The 23,473-nt window shown below is 43.0% G+C and overlaps 1 protein-coding gene across 2 annotated transcripts in view; it reads left to right on the top strand.

Moving 5' to 3' along the window:
- Positions 1 to 23,473, top strand: part of sema3b (sema domain, immunoglobulin domain (Ig), short basic domain, secreted, (semaphorin) 3B) — a 59,873-nt gene that overhangs the window by 26,093 nt on the left and 10,307 nt on the right. For both annotated transcript variants that reach the window (XM_072681574.1, XM_072681575.1), the window contains exons 2-11: positions 7,995 to 8,285; positions 8,464 to 8,621; positions 9,676 to 9,738; positions 18,173 to 18,292; positions 18,479 to 18,572; positions 19,489 to 19,608; positions 21,494 to 21,636; positions 21,827 to 21,941; positions 22,936 to 23,005; positions 23,129 to 23,273. In XM_072681574.1, coding sequence (XP_072537675.1) covers positions 8,129 to 8,285; positions 8,464 to 8,621; positions 9,676 to 9,738; positions 18,173 to 18,292; positions 18,479 to 18,572; positions 19,489 to 19,608; positions 21,494 to 21,636; positions 21,827 to 21,941; positions 22,936 to 23,005; positions 23,129 to 23,273 — 1,185 coding nt within the window. In that variant the 5' untranslated portion in view covers positions 7,995 to 8,128. The remainder of the gene's footprint in view (positions 1 to 7,994; positions 8,286 to 8,463; positions 8,622 to 9,675; positions 9,739 to 18,172; positions 18,293 to 18,478; positions 18,573 to 19,488; positions 19,609 to 21,493; positions 21,637 to 21,826; positions 21,942 to 22,935; positions 23,006 to 23,128; positions 23,274 to 23,473) is intronic.

Here is a 23,473-nt window from a genome sequence, read left to right on the forward strand (position 1 = left end):
GAAGCGGTCCCTCTACATTCTTGACCAATCAGGTTGGGGAATGGCAGTGAGAGGCATGTGGGTGACATGGTGCCGGTCGCCGTGGTGATAATCACCTTCTTAGTGCTGGAATTTGTTTTATGCCATGTTGCTGTGTCCACTGCATTCACACCGATTAGCTACAGCTCTCTCACGACCAGAGAGACGCTGCCCCGGAATGGGGTCGAGAGCAACACACACACACACACACCAACAACTCAGGGATAGGGTAATTATCATTCTTTGTGGTACTATCTAATGGCATGCTTTCTCTTACACACTCACACACACACACACTCAAAAGGATACAGCAGTGTTCAAAGTGCGAGAATAAAGCTCCCCACAGAGGTGTAAGATTGTGTGTAGAGCTGCCATTCATCTTTTAAGTGAAAGGGTGTATTTAAGGTCAGACTACACTATATTTATCTTTACACATGTGCATTGTTTCTCTGCACTTCCCAGACTCCTCACACTCAGTGTGGCCTCTGTACCAGCGAATGGCTTGTGATGAGTGTACGTTGAGCTTAGAGTTGAGTTTCTGAAGTCATCACAGTTAAAATATAAAATCTTTTGTATATAAGTTTTAAATGTATGCAAATGCTATTATATACATTTAACACACAAAACAAATGAATGTTAATATAACAGGATTTGCTCCTTCAAATGGTGCAAAAGTGGTATCACTAGCATGGTCCGCATGTCCCTGTTGCCAGTTCACTGGTTGTCCTTTCTTGGACGACTTTTGGTAGGTACTAACCACCCACAATACTTGCCTGATGTTTTGGAGATGCTCTGACCCAGCTATCTAGCCATCACAAATTTGGCCCTTTTCAAAGTGGCTCAAATCCTTATGCTTGTCCTTATCTTTTTCCTAAATGTGTTGTAATTATTCCTTACCTATTTACTGGATGGTTTTGCTGTCCTCTCTGGGCCCTCTCAATGTCAAGTTGATACTGTATGTGATTAGCTACCTGAATAGGTAGTAGCATCTTGTAGGGTTAACTTCTAGCCTAGCACCCTCTGGCTTCACCGGCTCACCTCTGGATGTCGCAGATGGCCCTCGCGACTCTCCCCCAATCGTTGTCAAATGGCCGGAAGTGTTGCTGGGTTAAATAAAACAATGGTAAGACTATTTTGAAACAGTTTGAGGGTTTTAGAATGGCCCTAGTCTCTCTATTTTACCTTTGTAGGTATGATGTTTGATGGAGGACACAGAAGGGTTTGAGGTTTACAGTTTGGCACTCTAGGGCACCATTAAGCCTTGATAACAAAATCTGAATTTAAAGGGGTGAAGGAAGGCCTGATAATGGGATTCCCTCGCTGTTTTGGGACATGTAACCATAAAAATGTCAGAAAGACAAAAAACAAAAAGGTGGCAAAATGCAGTGATGAAATGCACAAGATATTAACAGTATAAGCAGAGTAAATCTCACCTGAATGTAATGGAAAGCATGATAGACCTAAACTTGGTTGCTGAAAACATTTCTTAGTAACCTTATCAGAGTATCCATGAACCCATACAGCCGTACTGAAAACAAAACAACAACACAAGTTGAAAGCCACCAATACAATGAGCCTTCACCTTATATTGTCAGATTTACATCCTCATCAAACCCTTGCTGTCCTTGTGTGTGTGTGTAGGTGTAGGTGTGATGATTCAGCTCATTACATACGTCAGTTGTTCTCCTTGACGTCATGTAAGTTTATTTAGTGCAGTGGGATGCTGTAGCCTGGGGCAACATCTTATTACTTCAGGAATGTGTGTGTGTGCGTGTGTGAGAGAGAGAGAGTCTGTGTGTTTGTGTGTATAAATGTGGTGTATAAGTAATCCTCTTATTTGCACTGCACTTACTTCCTTTTACCCCTCCGGAACTGTTGTTATCCAGTTAGTTACAGAACGTACTGTTAGACATCAGGCAATAACAGCTGCTTTGTACAGTGACCACTGTCCACTATCTGTGGGACCTGTTTGTTTTTTTTTCTAAAAGAAAGGCTGTGTCAGATGTCTGCACGTGAGAAGGTGCAAGACCAAGTGTGCCTTGATGCAGCTTCATTAAGCACTTTCAGCTGGGCTGATGGAAGGGTACAGTCAACCAGCTCACACAAAAAAGAGAGAGTACAACTGCTTTTTAGAGGCGGATGAACATATCAAAATCATAACGGTACCAGCAGACCATTCTTTTCTCCAAAATTTTTAGTAATTTCCAGTTCCCACCCAGTAGCCTCCTAATGCATACTGCCACCGGTGTTAGGTGAGTAATACAACATGATTAGATGGATAATTGTGCTTGGAGGAAAGGAATATTTGATATTACAGCATATGTAAGCGATTTTTGCTAGCAACCTTATGGGATTCTAGTAGTATGTTAGCACTAAGCTAATGCACGTGCACTGGTATTGCTAGCCGTGCTGTATCTAGGACTTTAAGAAGACCTAGAAGGATATTCTTTCTGGTTGCTCCCACCCACTGATAATCAAACCATGATTGGTTAATTGCACTATTGGTTTCTGATTATGTAAATCTACTATAACCCCCTTTGCTACACCAGCTTTGCAACACAGCATGATTCTGTTCAATCAAAACTGCAAAACTAAAATATCAGACATGTATTTTTAGTTCCCAGATAGAATGAGAGTTCCTCATCTAGCCTATATGTCTTCTGCCACTGTTTAAGAAAGTCTCCCTACTTTCTTAAACAGTGTAAAGATCCATCAGCTGCAACCCCCACCCATACACCCCCCCCCCACCCTCCACCCCCCCCAAATCCACCCAAGAATATGTGTAAAGCAGAGAAATGCATTTCACATTTTTCCAGTGCTTAGGCTGTGACGCTGCTTTTGTGCATAACACACACTCTTCCGGGGGACACTGTCTCCAGCCAGGGCAGTACATCTGTTCTAGAGTCTTCTTGTCCGTTCGGCCCCTTCATGTCTCATTCCTGTAGACAGCTTTGGGTAACACTTGGCAACTCTGGCACTGTGCCATGCCCATGCACCCGCACACGCACACACTGACCAGGCTTTCATGTTTTAGTTATTAATATGTGCGGGTGTGGGTTTAATGTAATGCCATGCATATTGTGAATACACACACAAACACACACACACGCACAAAGGCACAACTGAAATGTCTTGTAAAGCTCTAGCATATTTTATTGCCCCTTCCGTACCCTCTCTCTCGCTCGCTCTCTCTCCCCCATTGGCTCCCTGCACTTGAGTTAAGTCCATTATTTCTGCCTGCTCTTCTGATTGTGTGTGTGGTAATGTGTGCATCGGCCATCAGTCTTTGAGAGTGTGTGTGTGTGTGTGTGTGTATGTGTGTGTGCATGGTGCACTTGTGGAGGAGTTTGTGTGTTTTTTAAAGTGGACTGAAGTGCCTGTAGCTGACCTGGGAGATTACTGCTGCCAACACACGCATACACACACACACACACACACACTGGGACTTGTCGTTGTACTCCCACTGGGGTTACAGACTGCGATGTTTGGGCTCCGTTTACCTGTGTGTGATCATTCTATAAGTGTTTGTGGCCTTCAAGAGTGGAACAGTCAGAGAGAGAGTGAAGAGAGAGAGAGAACATCAATGTGTGTGTGTGTGTGTGTGTTTGCATGATAGAGAGAGAGACAGAGAGTGTGTGTTTAATAGGGATTAATAGAGTGATGTATAATGAACTTATTGTATAACTTAACGTAGTCACACCAGTGAAGATTATGTGAGTGTGAATTGTGAATGTGAGTGTGAATTGTGAATGTGAACGTGAACGTGAATTGTGAATGTGAATTGTGAATTGTGAATGTGAATGTGAATGTGAATTGTGAATGTGAATGTGAATGTGAATGTGAATTGTGAATTGTGAATGTGAATGTGAATGTGAATGTGAATGTGAATGTGAATGTGAATGTGAATTGTGAATTGTGAATGTGAATGTGAATGTGAATGTGAATTCAAATCTGAATTTCAATATTTTCTGCAGGTGAGTCGTTTGTTCTTCATTTTCTTTCCCGTTTCTCTTCCCTGTGGGAAACTGCCAGTCCCGGACCCCTGAACTGAACACGGGATGAATGTCTGCCCCCTTTCTCTCTTAGAGCAAAAGCCACCATCACCTGCTGCCTCCCCCTACCAACCCCCCTCCCTCTCTCTCCCTCTCTCTCTCTCCCCGTCTCTATATTTCTTGTTCTCTCTCTCTGTGTGAGCGCAGCCCTTCCCTCTCTCCTTTCTTCTCTCCATTCTTTCCTCTCTCCTTCTCTCACTGGCAGGAGGCCAGGGGAGCCGCTCTGGGAACAATCGCCTTCTTTCTCCTCCTCTCTCTCGCTCTCTCCTTCACCCGCTCCCTTGCTCTTTCTCCCTCTTTTCATGAGCCTCGCTTTCACATGTCGCTGTTGTGGGCCGAAAGAGGCTTACGACCCAGTAATTACCCCTCTCTCGCTTTCCCTCTCGCACCCTCTCACTCGCTCTGGTTAGTGTGTTGTTTACTCTGTGACTTTGAGGTCGTAAGGTTAATTATTGTTTGTTTATTTTAGGATTTTGAAGTGTTGAAAGGCATAACTTCAGAGTCTTTATATTCCGTTCTGGCTCTTTTTCTTTTTCCTATTTGCCTTTTCCCGCTTGTTTCTCCGGGGCGTCTTCACCCGTTTGCCCTTCCTTCACTCTGCTATGTATTGGTGCGGAACTGTTTAGTCTCAGTAGTTTAAAATAAACTGATTACTCCTTGTGCTATATGTGTGTGTGTGTGTGTGTATATATGTGTGTCAATGTATAGCTCCAGCCTTGACTGTAATGAAGATGTATAGTAAGACAGAGACAGTGAGCTTAAAGAGGCGTGAAGGACAAAGACATGCACTCGTTTTTTATTTTCTCATTTCCCTCTGGACAGGGAGGGATATGCCCTATAACTGTGTGTGTGTGTGTGTGTGTGTGTAATACCAGGCATGGTCTAGAGGGGTATAAAGCCCCCCAGCATTGAGCTGTAGAGCAGTGGAACTGTGTTCTCTATAATGGTGTTCCATCCAGTACTTTTGGGATGATGTGGGGAGGTGGACAGCTGGAAATAAGGTGCCCTTACTTTATACTCGTATCGCAGAATGCTATCAAATCCTTACAGCAATGTTCCATAATCTGGTAGAAAGCCTTCCCTGCCAGTAGAGAGAGTTACTCCAACAAAAGCAGGATAAACTATTTTAATACCATTGAATTCAGAAGAAACAATGAATGAGCAGGTGTCCCAATACTTTTGTCCATATAGTGTGCATGTGTGTGCTATTGAAATCATGGGTTATGTGAATGAGCTTTTCCCTTTGCTGCATCAAAAGCTATGATTGATTTGGAACATTTCTATAATGATTATTTGATGGCATTCGGCCATGACAGCATAAGTGAGGTCAGGTACTGATAATGGATGATTCGTTATAGATCAAAAATGCTACTCAAACTTAACCCAGAGATATTGGCTGGGGCTCCGGCACTCTAGAGAAGTCAGTTCCACTGCTCCACAGCCCAGTGCTCCCAGTGCTGCAGGGCTTTATGCCCCTCTATCTACCGGGTGGCACTGGGAGATTAACAAAGCTGTTCATCCTCAACTAAATGCCTGTGTCAGTAATGGGTACACCGTATATGCATGTGTCTGTGTGCTAAGAAGTCAAGACAGCTAAATGTGTAGTATATATATATATATATATATATATATATATATATATATATATATACATGATGTATCCTGTGTGTGTGTGTGTGTGTGTGTTACCGCACCACTATCTAAATTCCATTAAGTCGGTAGGTCTACTCTCATCTCCTTAGTACTGCAGATTAACCCTCTTTAATATTCAGCACTGCAGTAAGAGTTCATGTTCATGTTGTGTTTGAGAGTGTGTGTATGTGTGCACTTGTGTGTCGAATGTGTGTGAGCATGTGTCAGTGTCAATGTTCTTGGCCTTGGAGGTTGGGGTAATGGATAAAAAGATTGCAATTTATTCCTCTCCTCTCCTCTGAGGATGGGTATGGACACACACACACACACACACTTTTCCTCTCACAGATAGACTCAGATCTTCCATCCTCGTTAAAAGGGACAGGTGTTTGGAGAAAAGTGTTCAACGCGTAAGAGAAATAAAGAGAGAGAACTGGGACGTTCGCTCTTTTCTCAATGAGCCCAGAGGGAATGAGTGAGGGACATAGAGAAACAGAGGAACAGGGGAAAGAGGAGAAAGAGAAGTCAAGCAGCAGAATGTGAAATGAAACTGAAGACTTCATCTGTAAAACTGTTTAACCCACTGACACAACACACACCTCACAGCGTTATGGTCGAGTTACATACGCTCAGTTTTTCCATTGAGCTCTTTATGGGTTACTATGAGGGCCTCTTTATCATATTCCTCTATTTGTCCTATTGTAGTCCTTAAGCTCTTCATTTAAGCTCTTATAAGTGTTTCCTAAAGACAAACAAATCTATACAATCTGACCAAATAACCATTTTAGAGATAACTATGTATTAATGTATAATATACAGATGCTCAGATTATTAGCACTATCTAACTATCTGCTGCAGGTTCTGGCTTGAGGTTAAAGGTCCTCTTTGATGGACCATGAACATTTCCCTATTTTTTTAAACAGGGTATTTTTTTAAGTTTCAGAACTTACCGTTCATACCTCAGTCCATTTGAAATCACTGGCTGTGACCGAATGGATCCCTGCGCCCTCAGTGGACCATATAGGGAGGGGCTATTTTGTTCACTAAGCAGCACATAAACACTAAGTAGAAACACAAGGCAGTTCCTCATCATCGACATGCATAAGCAGCATAATGCAGGAATTGGTATTTCTCGCTCCTGGGCTTCCCCTACAGTCGAGAAAGCGTACTTTGCGCCTTGAGCCACTACTGAAGGGCATGCTTTACACATGCATTTCTGGACAAGCTGAGAGATACAGAACCGTCACTGAAAGTGAAAGAAGCATGTGGACTGAGGCAGGTAGAGTGACGATACAGGATTTTACGCAAATATGAGGCAGTTCTCATGGGGGTTGTTCAGCCCGCTTCACCAGAGTTACACAGTGCAGTTAACAGCATGTCAAGCCTGGAGAAGCAACGACAGAGGCCTTATTCTGCCTGTTACAGGTCAGTGGAGCATCTGAATGATGTTGAAGCTGTTTAATGTACAAAATGCTACACAATGTTGCTTTAAGGACAAGGTGAGAATGTACAAATCATCCATACTGAAAAGCAAAGCGTTCAAGGCTGACTTAATAAGGGTTAAATGCAGAGAGAAGGGAAGAGAGAGAGAGAGAGAGAGAGAGAGAGAGAGAGAAGGAAGGAAAACATTGCTTTTTCCCTCATGGGTGGAAAGATGATGTGGAGAGCTCGGCGTCTTGTCTCCACTAAACTACTGTGTTGCTGTCATTCTCTAAGCTGTGAAGTGATGGCCAAGCGAGTACACATTTACCCTGGACACATAGAAAAACACACACATACACACTTTGGTACAGGGTGTGATTAGAGTGTTGTGAGGGGTGCTATCAGATACGCCAATCTAGCTGTGGCATGATGTGAGTGTGGTGTGTGTTTGACTGTGGCCTGGCGCAGCCCCTCCGGGCCTGCAGTGGTGAAGTGGGCATTCTGTGGGCATGGCAGAGGCCCAGCACTGTCGGCTTAATGACACCACAAGCACGTGTGTGTGTGTGTGTGTTTGTTTGTCAGTAATATGATACCAAATCACTCCCTAGTTTAACAGAGAAAAGAGGCAACAGTGGCGGACCATTTGTGCATTACTGAGATAGGTGTGTGTGTGTGTGTGCATGTGTGCATGTCTGAAATGTTATTGACCTAATATTAGTTCAGGGTATTGGAGGGAAGGTTGAAAGAGAGGTCTCTAAAAATGAAATAAATGAAGAAGTAAAAGAGAGAGAGAGAGAGAGAGAGAGAGAGAGATTGAGAAGACATGTATTACAGTTTTCCCATTATTTTTTTTTCATCTGTCCCATCCAGACCACTCCTAATTACACTCTCCAACGCTGATACGGCAACAAGGACACACCTAGCTCTTCCACGACAACTGCTGCCAAGGCAACTGAACAGCCAACATCTGATACAGCTAGCATCACATCTGTTAACTCCTGAAGATGATGACGATGATGATGATGACAGTGACGATGGTGATGTGCAGCTCATTACTGCTGCTCGGGCTGATCACTGTCAGTGCGTCGTCCAGTGGATCCTCATCATCTGCATCTTCTACCTCATCTTCATCCTCACCGAGGATGAAACTTACATACAAAGGTAATATTGCTCACTGTGTGTGTGTGTGTGTGTGTGTAAACCTACATTAGGCTTGATTTTCTCACTAAAGTGTATTTTGGTTAGTAATTTGTGTGCGAGAGTTCTGTGTAATTCTGTACAAAATGTGTGTATAACTGTGTGTGTGTGTGTGTGTGTGTGTGTGTTTGTGTTACTGTAGAGCTCCAGCAGTTTAATGGTGTGAAGCGGTTTGAGTTAGAGCGCTCGTGCTGCTTTGGAGCGCTCCTATTGGATGAGGAGAGGGGCCGGCTGTTTGTTGGAGCGCGCAACTTCCTGTTGTCTCTCAGTCTGGACAACATTGCCAAACAAGAACAGAAGGTACATCTCTCTCTCTCTCTCTCTCTCTCTCTCTCTCTTTCTCACCCCCTTAGTCTCTCACACTGTTTCTCTCTCATTCTTTCACACTCTCTCTGTTTCTCACTCACTCACTCTCATTCTCTTGTCTGTCTGACACTCTCTCTCAGTCTCTTTTCTGTATCTGTCTGTCACAATGTGTTTCTGTCTGTCAGTCATTCTGTCTCTCACTCACTTTGGCTGTCTTTCTCACTATATCTCATTCACTCTCTTTCTGAATTGACGTTCATCAGGGCTACATTTTCTTCTGCTCGCCTAATGAGTTAATGAAGGGTTTGATAATTAGTTAATGAGGTGGATCAGGTGTTTAGGAAGCCCCAGGCTGTGTAGTAGTAGGATCATGTGGGCTGCAGAATGAGAAGTGGAGAAGTGGAGTAGGATAGTGTAAGGAAAGTGCACTAGCCAATGTACAGATTATGAAATTATGCATAAAAGAAAAGTAGAAATGGAAGAAAAACATATGGTCACTATCCAGCAAAAGCGCTCTACATTTCGCAATATAAGGTTCTTGTGTGAGACAAAGAAGCCTTCCATCTCTATCCCCACAATGGGGCAAGGAAAGGATGTGTGTGAGATCAAAGGGGAGAGAGAGAAGAAGAGAGAAACTTTGTAAAGTTGAACAGTTGATAGCTGTCAGTAGATGGATGGTAAAGGTGATCTCTGCAGGCATAAGAGCCAAGGCCAGATGTCTTAGAGGTGATCCAGGCCAGCGTGCCGATGACAGAGTGATGGATCTTCTCCTCAAGAGAGGAAAAAGGAAAGATGAAGTCCCTGTATGGGGCAAGAAAAGACCACACACACACACACTATTAGACCAAGTCATGTATCATGCACTAATTTGGCTTTTGCTTGCACGTGTATGTGTGTGTGTGGGTTAAAATTGCAGTACGTCCAGAGAGAATGTCCCTCAGGCCACCAGACAAGTCAAACCCTGCTGGGGTCATGACTCTTACCTAAACTCCACCCTGACCTCTGACCTCTCTCTCGCTTTCTCACTGTCTCTCTTTCTCTATCTTAGATCTACTGGCCCGCACCTGTGGACTGGAGGGAGGAGTGCAACTGGGCAGGAAAAGACATCAATGTAAGTTTTTGAGTTTCTTTAGCACACAGTAAGTCAGCACATGTGTTTTTATACCCTTGTACTTCTTGTGGACCTCTTCAGTGATATGTGACCTTCATACCCCCTGCCCCTACCAGGTCAATTTCTTTCAGATATGTTACATTATATTGTATTGAAAATAATATCTTTAATTATTACTAAATACATAAGGCTGATTTGCTATCCCAAAGCCTTATTTTTTATTTACAGTTTCCTATTTAGGATAAGCAATCTGGCCACTCCCTCTTGCATAGCCTGTTTGTAGACCATCAGTAATGTAGGACTTATTGCAGTAAATCTGCCCCCAAAGTAGACATTTGCTTGTCCAGTGATTTTCTGCAGTCAAGGGAAATAATTGCATGTAGTTACCCATTAGTAATCCCTAGGATGTAATGGAGGTCAAAGAGCATAAAGGGTTAAAGTCCAAATAACTGTAATGTTATTATGCACTGATATAATCATGGATGTGTTTAGCAGAAGTAATAGTAATGCAAAATCAGTCCCATCATATATGCAAGGGGTTGGTATGTCAGGATGACACAGAGATGTAGTTTGATGGTGTAGAGTGAAGGGGCAGGTAGCAGGAGACCCTGACAGTCAATCTTATATCAGCATAGGTGGGTGGTCATTAAATGGAGGTACAGAGTAGAGAGAAAATAAGAACATCAGCTTGGCTAAACAACTCTGACTACAGCAGCCTGACTAAAAGAAGAGAGCCAGAAGGTAACACAGACATGAGGGCATCCTAAAACACTGGTATCCTCCCGCTCCATTGTCCACAACCTTGAATGATTGTGTGTAAGCAGAAGGGCGACAGCTCCAATATCAAGTCCATGAACCCATGCATCTGCACCCATTATCTAAGGGCGATTTCGCACCTGCACTTTGTAGGCAAGTTAAATCGCACCCTTGGGGATGTGTGAGTACAGTAAAAAGCCCTGCTGAAGAATTCTAAGAACAAGGAAAAGCCTAGGTGCACCTTGTACCTAAGTAATTCAATGATAATTACTTTGGGACATAGAGTATAGTGTCTGAACGATTGGAGATAGAAAAAGTCCATTCATTGGTTTTGTTCCTCTCCGACTGGTCTGGAAGCAGAGGATTTTCTAAATGTTACGAGCGATTCATGTGGAAACAATAAAGTAAGCCAGGTTTCAGAAGCAGACTGTTTTTGATTAATCACAATTTGAGGCTGCTCAGCTTGAAGCACAGCTTAGAGTCTAAATGGAAACAGCTTTTCCTCTAACAGTGATTACGCTACTGTAGGACGAATCTGGAAGGACTGTGGCTTGTCTGAGTGTGCCTGATTCAGTTCTTAGTTTTGATTTGACTGTGATGAATTTGATCAAATCCACTATAAATGTGTGACATCTCAACAGACTGGAGAGAGTAGTGTATGTGTGTATTATCAGACACCACTGAAACACATGCAAACCTGAAGCCTAGCTGTTTTACACTGTTACACAGTATCAGATCCTTGAAGGGGGGGGTGCTTAAACTGTGGAGGTGCTTTGAGGAACCTTCAAGAAATGTTTTGTTAGAAGTAAAAAGTTCCTTTTTACGTGTACCATCACGTGTAAATATGTGTGTGTGGGTTGTGTGTGCTTGTGCTTGTGTATATTAGAGCTTATGGTCAGGACACCCCAGACGTTTCTAATAAAGCATGCGTGTGTGTCACAGGAAGCATTAGAACATTGATTGCTTTAGATGAATAATACAGATGTGTGTGTGGGTTGGTTGTAAAAACATCAGTGTGTATGTGCATGTGTGTACACACTCTGGAAGTCCCCTTTCATGGTTTAAGGTGTGGTTCTGATCATCTATGTACACTTTTGCGTGTGTGTGTGTAATATGTGTTTCAGTGTTCTGGTGGGTGGATGAGTAAGATCAGCTGATCCTAAGTTCCAAGATGGAGTTGGAAACAGAGCACACACACACACACATACACATCTATGTTCAGTGCGCTGACCCATGACTTGACCTTTATTATGTGTAAGGGTGTGTGTGTCACACCCCTAAGAGAGAGAGAGATTTGGACCTCCATGAAGAACTGAAGTCTACTCTGCCTTTTTGATTTTGGGATCTGTCTTCCTTCCTTCCTCTCTCTCTCTCTCTCACACGCACTTTTTCTCTCTCTCTCTCTCTTCCTTTTTTTTCTTTCCAAGGAGACACAGAAGTACTCGTTTATCACTCGCTAAAATCCCCTCTTTGTTTCAACACTGAGAGGCCTTCTTTTTCCCACTTTTATTCTTTCGCTCTTTTCTCTTTCTTCTCTGATAGTGTAATTACTCATCCTCCCAAACACAGGAGGGAAGTGTTTAGTCTCCCTCACTGGGATGTCAGAGGGTGACATTACGAGGCTGAAATCACACACACACACACACGCACATGCGCGCACCGAAAACACACCCCCCTCTCATTCTTGTAATGTTCTATTAGTCAAGTACAGAGGCTTATACTGAATGGTCCATTTAGAGCGGAGCTGATTGAAATGACCTATCCGGGCTCCGCCCACCACTACGTTCTTTTGTGGCAGCTGTTGTGAGGTTGGAGAACGTAATGAAGGTTTAGCTCCGATTCGTTTGGACTTTAGATTTGCTTGATGCTGGTCATCCAGTTTAAGATTCTGAGCACTGAGCTGGGCAGTGTCGTAGGTAGCCGAAACCAGGCGTGAAATCACCACCACGTTAACAGCAGCTCCATTAAAAACCTCACAAATACAGCACTTGGACTGTTAAAATGTATTGATCTGTTGTATCTAATGTAATGGATCTGATGAAGTTAGCTGGTTGTTAAGAGTGTGAGGGTTCAGTGTATGCTTAGGTTTTGGGCTAAAACTAAGACTAACGTTTTCTTTAGCATTAGATTTAAAGGGTCCCTGACATATCAAGCTGGGCATGAGAGTTCAATACATGACACTGACAAACTGTGAGCCTCAAACACTGTTGTCCATCAGTGAAAGCCCTAGTCAAAGCTGGAGAAACAGTAAACGACGGCGTGGACTTCCAGAGAATATGGTGTTGTTGATACTGGAAAGCAGCTCATCACCTCCAGACTAGTTATGGAAATACGGGTTGCTACACAAACCTGGCCTTGTGACCGCAGCTTTTCCTGCGCCAGTGTTTGCTGAAAAGAAGTTCAAACTCAGCATGTGACAAAGTGAAAGCCAGGAGGGACACTAGCTGTTACCATCTCATTTCTCCAATGTCCACTCCCTCGAAAACAAACCAGACTACCTCAGCTGACCACCAGACTGGAGCTAAACACACGCCAGGGAAAGATAACAGCTTATGTTTAGTATTTTTACCAGTAAAACTTGAAAAAGGCAAACACGGGGGAAGAGAGTGGTAGCAAAGCTAAAAGCTAACCGGGTACAGTTCTTCAAAGTGCCGTACTTTATGACCGTCACAGGGTTGTAAAGTAGCCAATAATTTTAGCAATTTTTTTCAAGAGCTTTCTGTAAAAAGAAAAGTCGCTGTGTTTCATTCTGAGGCCAAATAACAGGGTTGTAAACAGGCTTGTAATATCCTATGTGACCATATTTCACCTCAACCAAAGTCACACGCTTCACCAGCGAGGTTAGGTAGTGCACACACACACACACACACACTCACAGACACTCGCACAAAAAGCACTGATGTCTCCTACTGAGTAAGTCTGTCAGGGTCAATGGCCACTGGCTGCATGTGCACGGTCACACAAGGATTTAATGATCAGACTAATATAAACGCCAAAGGTTAAAGTTCATTAGGGCCACTCTGTGGTAAGTACCACTCAGGCTCACCATTCACACACACACTGTCACACACACACATTCACACTCTCTCTCTCTCTGTCTGTCAGTGCTTAGATCACTGACTGACTCTGACGCATTTCTCTTGTCTTTTGTTGCATCCCTCCTTTTTCTCCTTCTTCTCTTTCCTCCATCTCTTTGTCTCAGGGGCTCACTTCAAAGACCCACTCTGCCAGTAAGCTAACCCCACCCCACCCCACACACTTTCCCCACCCCATAGCCCTCACTAATTGAGTGCTGTAAAGCTCCTGAAATAGAAGAGAGAGAGAGAGAGAGAGAGAGAGAGAGAGAGAGAGAGGGGTAGAGAGGGAGCCTTCCTTTTATAAACACAGTTTGTCAGCAACTTAATTGGCTGTCGATGGGTCTGACCCCCCCTGACACACACACACACACTTCACATGGAGCAGTAAGCTCAAAGATAGGCCTTTGTTCTGAGAGAACCATGTGTGTGTGGGGAGAGTTTAGGTGGGCCAATTTAACCAAGAAGCATGAAGAGCAATCAAGTTACACAAACAAACAGTATTAGAATGTGGAACATGTGTATTATATTATTAGTCGTTTTGAAGGATTTCTATTGGTCCATTCATCGTGAAATGTTGAAATGTTGACAGAATTTATGCAACAGCCGCCAGATTCACATTTTATTAAGTTGATGGTTTGTATATATATATATATATATATATATATATATATATATATATATATATATATATATATATATATATATACACAAATACACTGTTTGTCCAAATGTTTTGTGAACACCACTTCTAATATATACATTTGGCTACAGCTACTTTAAGTTGCATCCATTGCTGACACAAATAGGTATCAATAATTTATGAATAGTTCAGACCAGAGGAGGATGGGTCCCCCTTGTGAGTCTTGGTTCCTCCCAAGGTTTCTTCCTCCAGGGACCTTATGTGTTCATGTCTTGTTGATTTCTTGCCTCTTACTGATTACTAATTTTGTAAAAGTTGCTTTGTGACAAGTGCTGTACAAATAAATTTGATTTGTGCTCCATCTAATACATTTAGTTGGGGATGAGTTAGGGAGTTGGGAATGAGGTGGGGTGGTGATCATCCAACATCTCAACCTTGCTAAACGTCTAACCTTGCTAAAAGCAATCAAATCCTCACAGCAATGCTCCAAATATCTAATAGTAAGCCTTCCCTGGACAGTAGAGACAGTTACTCCAACAAAAGCTAAATCAATTATTTTGTAATATCCTCAGAGAAAACGTGAATGAGCAGGTATCCCAATACGTTTGTCCACATAGTGTATAAATGGGCAGTACTAACTAATGAGAACAGAGGCTTTTGTGTGGCTTGGGTCGTCAATATTATATTTATTTGCAGCATTTTTTCTGTACTTGGCAGAAAGACAGAGCGTTAAGAAGCCCCCCTTTAAATATCATTAGCTTTGACTGTCTTTGACCAGAGCCAAATGAATTGGAGTGTTTCTATTAGTAAGGCCTTTATTAGATTAGCAGCTCATTTGCAGAGCAGATGCTGAAAACAAACAGCACAAGTCTAACAATAATGAGGTCAGCAGGGTTCAGGGATTTTGAGTCACTGTTGGGTTTTGAGCTGGTCAGCTGAGCAGCTGAAGCGGGTCAATAAACACAGGAACAGCACGCAGCCGGGAATAGAGTGCAATGCTGTTTCTGAAGTAGACGCTTTAATCTTATCCTGGAGAACCCTAAGAGCAGCAGACGGATAGACAGACTGCAGAATCGCTTAGAGATACGGAGAGACTTAGAGACAGTCAGAGACAGAGGGAGAGAGGAAGTGGTGAAGGTATAAGAAAGACAGATTCTCTTCTTTACTTCCCCTCCTCTATTTGTTTCACCGTCATATTAAAAACACATAACCACCTCTCTCTCTCTCTCTCTCTCTCTCTCTCTCTCTCTTTCTCTCTCTCTCTCTCTCTCACTGAGAAGAATATTTCATCCCTAAGGTCGTCAGTCCTCTCGTCTCCTCAGGGGCAGGATGAAAGCTGATTGTAGTAAGACAGATGTTTGAGCCTGCATGTGCGTATGTCCTGACCTCACTTAAACAGATGTTGGGGTTCAGTAGTGGGCTAGAGGTAATGTTCCTCACAGTAAAATGATGAACGAGGGATGCCACGTTTTCAAAAAGAAGAGAGGACAGAGGGATAATTACAGTACAGACAGCTGCTACTGAAATGAGAGACCGCTACAGATAGAGAGATAGAGAGAGGGGGATCACTTAGCCTCTATAGACCATGTGGGGGGTCGATAAGCAGTATGACCCTTCTCTTAACTCCTTCTCTGCTCCCCCCTCTTTTCTCTTATTTTCTCTTCACTTCACTTCTCTTCTCTTCCCTTCCCTGTTTCTTATATTTTTGTCTCTTCTTCTTCTCTTTTATTTTCTTTTCTTAATTCTCCTGTTTTACTTTCTTGTTTCTCTTCAACATATTTTTCTATTTTTTCTCCTCTCTAGTGTCCTTTTGTCCTCTTGTCTCCTCTCCTCTCCTCTCTTCAATTCTCTTCTCTATCATTCTCCTCTCATCTTCTTCTCTTCTGTTTTCTTCCCCTCTCCTCTCCTATGTTCTCTTCTCCTCTCTTCTTTTCCCTTTTATTTTCTCCTCTCTCTCTTCTCCTCTCTTCTCTCTTCTTTACTCTCTCTCTCTTCTCCTCTCCTATTTTCTCTCTCTTCTCTTCTCCTCTTTTCTCTCTCTTCTCCTCTCCTTTCTCTCTCTCTCTTCTCCTCTCCTATTTTCTCTCTCTTCTCTTCTCCTCTTTTCTCTCTCTTCTCCTCTCCTTTCTCTCTCTCTCTTCTCCTCTCCTTTCTCTCTCTCTCTTCTCCTCTCCTTTCTCTCTCTCTTCTCTTCTCCTCTTTTCTCTCTGTCTTCTCCTCTCCTTTCTCTCTCTTCTCCTCTCCTCTTTTCTCTCTCTTCTCCTCTCCTTTCTCTCTCTTCTCCTCTCATCTTTTTTCTTTTCTCCTCTCCTATTTTCTCTCTCTCTTCTCTCCTTTCTCTTTCTCTTCTCCTCTCATATTTTCTCTCTCTCTATTCTCCTCTCCTATTTTCTCTCTCTTCTCCTCTCCTTTCTCTCTCTTCTCCTCTCCTCTTTTTTCTTTTCTCCTCTCCTATTTTCTCTCTCTCTTCTCTCCTTTCTCTTTCTCTTCTCCTCTCATATTTTCTCTCTCTCTATTCTCCTCTCCTCTTTTCTCTCTCTTCTCCTCTCCTTTCTCTCTCTTCTCCTCTCCTCTTTTTTCTTTTCTCCTCTCCTATTTTCTCTCTCTCTTCTCTCCTTTCTCTTTCTCTTCTCCTCTCATATTTTCTCTCTCTCTATTCTCCTCTCCTCTTTTCTCTCTCTTCTCCTCTCCTTTCTCTCTCTTCTCCTCTCCTCTTTTTTCTTTTCTCCTCTCCTCTTTTCTCTCTCTCTTCTCCTCTCCTCTTTTCTGTCTCTCTTCTCCTCTCATCTTTTTTCTTTTCTCCTCTCCTATTTTCTCTCTCTCTTCTCTCCTTTCTCTTTCTCTTCTCCTCTCATATTTTCTCTCTCTATTCTCCACTCCTTTCTCTCTCTTCTCCTCTCCTCTTTTCTCTCTCTCTTCTCATCTCCTCTTTTCTCTCTCTCTCTTCTCATCTCCTCTTTTCTCTCTCTCTTCTCCTCTCCTATTTTCTCTCTCTCTTCTCATCTCCTCTTTTTCTCTATTCTCCACTTCTCTCTTCAATTCCCTTCTCTATTATTCTCCTCTCCTTTTCTTCTCTCTTTTCGTCTCCTCTTCTTCTATTCTTTCCCCTCTCTCTTTTCCTCTCCACTTTCTCTCTCTTTTCTCCTCTACTCTCTCTTCTCTTCTGTTTCCTTCCCTTCTCTTCTTCTTGTCTTTTCTCTCTCCTCCTCTCTGTTCTCTCCTCTGTTCTCTCCTCTGTTCTCTCCTCTTCTGAACTGGAAGCTGTTGGCAGTGTATGAGAGTAGTGATTAACTTTGGGTCTTCAGTGGCTGGTACATATTTTCCTTCTTAAACTCTCCCACAGTCCTCCCCTCCATCCTCCCATCCACTCCCTATTCATCCTTCCATCTTTCTCTCTCTCTCTGCTGTGAAATCCGGACGTTCCGAAGCTCTCGTGTTGTCGTAGCGATTCAGGGAGCTCTGGGAAACGTGGCACGCTCCAGTGAGTGCCGTCACAAGTGATTATAATAGTGTGTGTGTGTGTGTGTGTGTGTGTGTGTGTGATTTTGTGTATGTATAACATAGAGAGATTACAGATGGTACCACAGTGAGCATGAAAGGTCAAGGTGTCAGACTGTCGTCATGGATACGCAACGCAGTGACGTTGCATTTTTCGATAATTCCCTGAAGAGACAAATACAAACTCTGACATACAAACATCTCTCCAGTCTGTGAGTGTGTGTGTGTGTGTGTGTGTGTGTGTGTGTGTGTGTGTGTGTGTGTGTGCACGCGCACATGAGTGTGTGTAAGACCATGTGCGCATGAGTATATCTGTGTGTGTGTGCGCATGTGTCCTTGGCAGGAAGTTATTGACAGACAAACCAGATGGTGGCTCTCTCTTCTGTGAACTGTGTGAAGTATGTGAAAAATTCATGTCATAAAGATTGATCTGTGTGTGTGTGTGTGTGTGTGTGTTTTGCAGATGGACTGTGTTAACTATGTGAAGGTGCTGCATCACTTCAACCGCACTCACCTGTATGCCTGCGGGACAGGAGCCTTCCACCCTACTTGTGCTTACGTGGAGGTCGGACAAAAGATGGAGGTATGGTGGTGTGTGTGTGTGTGTGTGTGTGTGTTAATGCGTGTGTGTGCGTGGGTGGGGGGGTGCATGGCTGCAATGTCCTGGACCCTTACAACTGTGAGGAAGAATCCAATTTTCCACTGGCAGATGCTTTGTTATCCTGTTAAAACACAGAGTCTCTCTCTCTCTCTCTCTCTCTCTCTCTAGGACCATGTGTTTCGGATCGACCCCACTCTAGTGGAAGATGGTAAAGGAAAGAGTCCATATGACCCACGCCACACAGCAGCCTCTGTTCTCATTGGTTAGTACAATCCATCCAACTCCCCAACTCATCCGTAAAATATTGGATGGAGCACCAACCATTCTTTCAGAGAGCACAATTACACTGCTTCACAGCTCAATGCTAGGGGGCTTACTACCCCTCTAGCTCACGCCTTGCATTTGACCAGCTGTGTGTGTGCATGTGCAATGGGTGCAACTTAAAGTATGCTGAATGCATGCATCATAAGTCATGTCCACAAACATTTGGACATAAAGTGTATATAGTGGCGAGATCCCTGGTCAAAATTCCTGTTACTGTGCATAATTAACTGAGCAGAAGATGCTCACTAAGACTCTCCCTCACCTGCAATGTGCCCGACACTAGGAGGGTGAAGGCAAACTGCTGCTGATGCAGCATCACTAGGCAGCCAACATGCTCTGAGGAAAGCCCCGGATCCCCTGAGCTCTGATACATCAGCCAACAATATGAGCTTCATGGAGGAGTCATCAGAAGAAAACCTTTCCTGCATCCTCACCACAAATATTTATCTGATGTATGAATAATTTACTAGTAGAACTGGTTGCAAAATTAGATATTTTATGATGATGGTGAGGGTGGAGGATTGATTATTGGATAAACGTATCAATAAAAATTAATAAATTAAAAATTAAAATACCTCTCTTAACCCAGAATGTATTCTGCTGTCCTTTTAATGTATCCCACCCCTACAGCACCCCTGCCTCTACTCCTGATTCCACTCATCAGCAATTCATTAGATCATTGGATCAGAACAAGAGTGAGGGGGTGGTGGAGAGAGATAAGAGAGAGAGAGAGCGAGAGAGAGGCTGATGAAGACTGAAGAGGTGTTGGATCAGGGGTGCTGGAACAGGGTGTGTGTGTGTGTGTGTGTGTAGGTCTTAACACTTGAACAGTCATTACCTGTGTCATCTCCTAGGTGATGAGCTGTACTCAGGCGTGGCCACTGACCTGATGGGGCGGGACTTCACAATTTTCCGCAGTCTGGGCCAGAGACCCTCCATACGAACTGAACAGCATGACTCTCGCTGGCTCAACGGTATTTGTGTGTTGTGTGTTGGGGGTTTGCATAGACTAGTCTACTGATATGTCCTCTGGCCTAGAGTGTGGCCTTAGTCTAGCTTTCTAACTAGCCAGGAACAGTGTGTTTAGTAATGCTAGTGGCAGTAGTGTCCCTCAGCATTCAGAAATCAGAGGTTCTTCTAAACACAAAGCCCAGATGTACTTGGTTGGTCTGGAAATACTTCATAAGAGATGAAAACAAAAACCACTGTCAGCTACAAAGCTGCACAACAAAATACTTCTGCTATCCATTACCACCTCAAAAGTAGATTCCAGTGCAAGCTGCTGGTAACAAGATAGACCACAGTGGACACAAGCTAGCATTACTGAGCTTTTGAAACATCTAATTTTTTAGATCACTCTTAGGGAACACTCTTATTTTATATTCCTAAACTAAGGTAAATAATATTCCTTTGGTACTTTCTAACTAGCATTTAGTGTGTTTCTGTTATGTCAAGCAGTATTCTGTACTGTTGCATCGCTCAGCCTCAGTTTGACAGAAGTCTCAAACTTAAATTGTTTTCTTGGATTCTCTCAGTACCCAGTGTGTATTGTGCAAATACATCACACAGCAAGGGGAATCCCTAGAGTGTACAAACAGTTTTGACTTCTAGCCTAGCAACTGATCTATAGACTAAGAAATACAAGCAAGCTTATACATCAAAAAAGCTAGTCCTAGTATTTAAACCAGTACATCCTGCTCTACTATTATGACTAGGTATGTTTCCAATGCAGATATTTAAGATTTAAGCTCTCAGGCAAACATTTACCAACGTTTACCAAGGTCTCAGACCTGAATAAGCTTGTTAGGCCTAAACCTATGGGTTCACAGTCATTTTTAGGTAAGGCCACATGACGTGAATTTATCCCAGCAGGATAAGCTTTCCTAAATATGTAAAATCATTTAGAATGGTGAGTTACCAAGAGCGGTGGAAGTCAAGATCTGGAAAACGTTTAGAGAGAACTGCTTCTACACTGTTAAAAGAATAAGATCCTTGAGGAACATTTGGAGGTTATTTAGTTTAAAACTGTGGAGGAACCTCTTAAAGTGCTTTAAGGAGACTTCAAGAAGAGGTTTAGAAGAAAAAGGTTCCTCAAAGCACTTTAGGAGGTTTCTCCACAGTTTCAGATTGAAGAACCTTCAAAGTTTGACTGAATCACATTTGCCAGTCATTTTAGTTTCAGTCAGCTTCTGCAGGTAAATTAATGGGAAACCTCAAAATATTAATCCCAAAGCAGTTGTATTCTTTAAAGCCCCTCCCAGCTTATGTATACATCATCAGAAAGCTATGTTTGACACTGTGCCCTATTCACTATCCCCTACATATGAAAATCCATATCACTGTACTATTATAAGCACTATTATAGGGAACAGAATTCGACAAGGTTGTGAACGATTTGGAACACCTCATAATGCGTGAGAGCTCACTGCTGTGCAATAATGCAATGGATTATGGGTATTCCATGTCCGCTAGCGTGCATCGTTTGTACACTACTACTTGTGAAAAATCTTTGGACACCACTACAAAATGGTGAAACCCCAAAGTAGTGCACTATATAGTGAATAGGGCACAGTTTCCGACACAGCTCTGGTCTTTAAACCAGTAAATCCAGACTACTGATACTAGACATGTTCCCAGTGTGATATCAGTTGTGTGTGTGTTTGTGTTTGTCTTTGTGAGTGCATATTTTTATGGGTTCCAAAGTTCTGCTGTTGTTCTAACAAGTGCTATCTCACTGAGGCTTTAAGATGATTGAGGCAGATGAGACAGTGAAGAGATCTGACTTCTCTAATGTGTTTGTGTGTGTGTTTCTGTTTCTGTGTGTGTGTGTGTGTGTGTGTGTGTGTGTGTGTGTTCCAGAGCCGAAGTTCATAGGTGCGTTTGCAGTTCCAGAAAGTGAGAACCCTGATGACGATAAAGTTTTCTTCTTCTTCCGAGAAACCGCCGTCGAAGCTCAGGGCTTTGGCAAGGTCACCTACGCTCGGATTGGCCAGCTGTGCCGGGTAAGCAGCCAGCTTAGCAGCTTTTACTGTGGCTTCAGTGGAGCTAAGCACTGATAGGCTAATTACAATTGATTTGGTCATGGTTGGGTTCTTAAGAAGGCACAAGACAATAAAATCTGGAGATTCAGCTTTGTGAAACCTTGTTTATAAATGCTGCATGTGTGTGTGTGTGTGTGTGTGTGCATTGTAGAATGATATGGGAGGACAGCGTAGTTTAGTGAATAAGTGGACAACGTTTCTGAAGACTCGACTCGTCTGCTCTGTGCCAGGCAACGACGGCAGCGAAACACATTTTGACGAGCTCAGTAAGAACTTGCTTACACACACACATACACACACACACACACACACACACACACACACACACATATAAATGCCCAACACACCAAATCTGCTATTATAGCTGCAGAGGAGAGACCAGCTCTATATTAATGCCTATGAGTTTAGAAAGGGAAGCTCCTGTAGGTGCAATGTGTAGGTGTCCTAATACTTTTGTCCATGTAGTGTATGTAAGCATGGGGACTATTATCTGTTAAACGCTTGGGCTACATCACACCTTACTGATTATACTACTGAGGCCTACTGGCATCAGACAATAACCATTTAACATGTTTATTATTGCTCCCCAATTCAGTTACTGCTAGTTCCCACCCAGTAGATAGACCTCCTCCTATCACACAATGCTACCAAGCTGAGAAGGTGAAGGCTAGCATAGGTTCCCTCCAAAACAGCAGCAGTGCCACTGCATCTGCAGCTGAACGTGCTTGGAGGAGCTGATCATTACCTGATAATTCTGTTACATCAGCAAACAGACGGCTGCAATGGCTAGTCTGTGCCTGAGTGATGCTGGGAAATGGAGGTCAAGACCAGTTATGCTCTCTGGACTCTGGACTCTCTGGCCGTGGATGACTGTTGCATTGCCAGTTATCGAAGTTGTGATCTCACAGCTGAGAACAGTTATTTCGTGCCATTACCTGCATGCAATACTGATACATTACTATTAATTGTGAAATTGTAAAATGTCATTTTTATTATATTTTCTATGGTTAATTTCAAAAACAAGGTTATGCATGAAGCCATACATTCAGAAACGCATATTTGAAGCCTGTAAAAAGCTTCTTTATACACACGCACAAACACGCTCACACACACACACACACACACACACACACACACACACATGCACATTAACCCACTCTCATACATACACATTCCAAAGAGTCTCTGACTCTGTCACTTTAAGCTTTGACGACTTGAGGCCGTGTTTACTTGACCTTTGACCCTGGTATCGCCCTTTAGGGGACGTGTTCCTGCTGCAGACGCGGGACAGGAAGAATCCGCTGGTCTACACTGTCTTCTCTACTTCCAGGTCAGAGATCATCAGGGGTCATTCAATATATGGGATGCCCCAGGCATGTTACCAAATCATATTTCATAATGTTTCTGTTTCGAATAGCGTATTAAAGCTGTATATGTCTTTCCTCTTTTGCAGTAGTGTATTCCGAGGCTCGGCTGTGTGTCTGTACACTATGAATGATATCCGCAGGGCATTTCTGGGGCCGTTTGCCCACAAAGAGGGACCCAATTACCAGTGGGTTCCCTACCAAGGCAAAGTCCCTTACCCACGACCAGGCATGGTGAGCTCATGGTGTATCAACAGATTATTGTTGGGGTTTTGAGCTTTGATGATCTATTACAGAAGTGGATGTTCTTCTAGTTCTTCTGAACCTCAATTACTAATTAAGGTTTTAAGGAATTAAACCATTTTTGTTGCAGATAAATTTGTGACTTGATTATAACATGATGCTAATACTGTGTAATTTAAGAGGTTTCATGA

The sequence above is a fragment of the Salminus brasiliensis genome, chromosome 6 (assembly GCF_030463535.1).
Source record: "Salminus brasiliensis chromosome 6, fSalBra1.hap2, whole genome shotgun sequence".
In the NCBI taxonomy this organism is placed as follows: domain Eukaryota; kingdom Metazoa; phylum Chordata; class Actinopteri; order Characiformes; family Bryconidae; genus Salminus; species Salminus brasiliensis.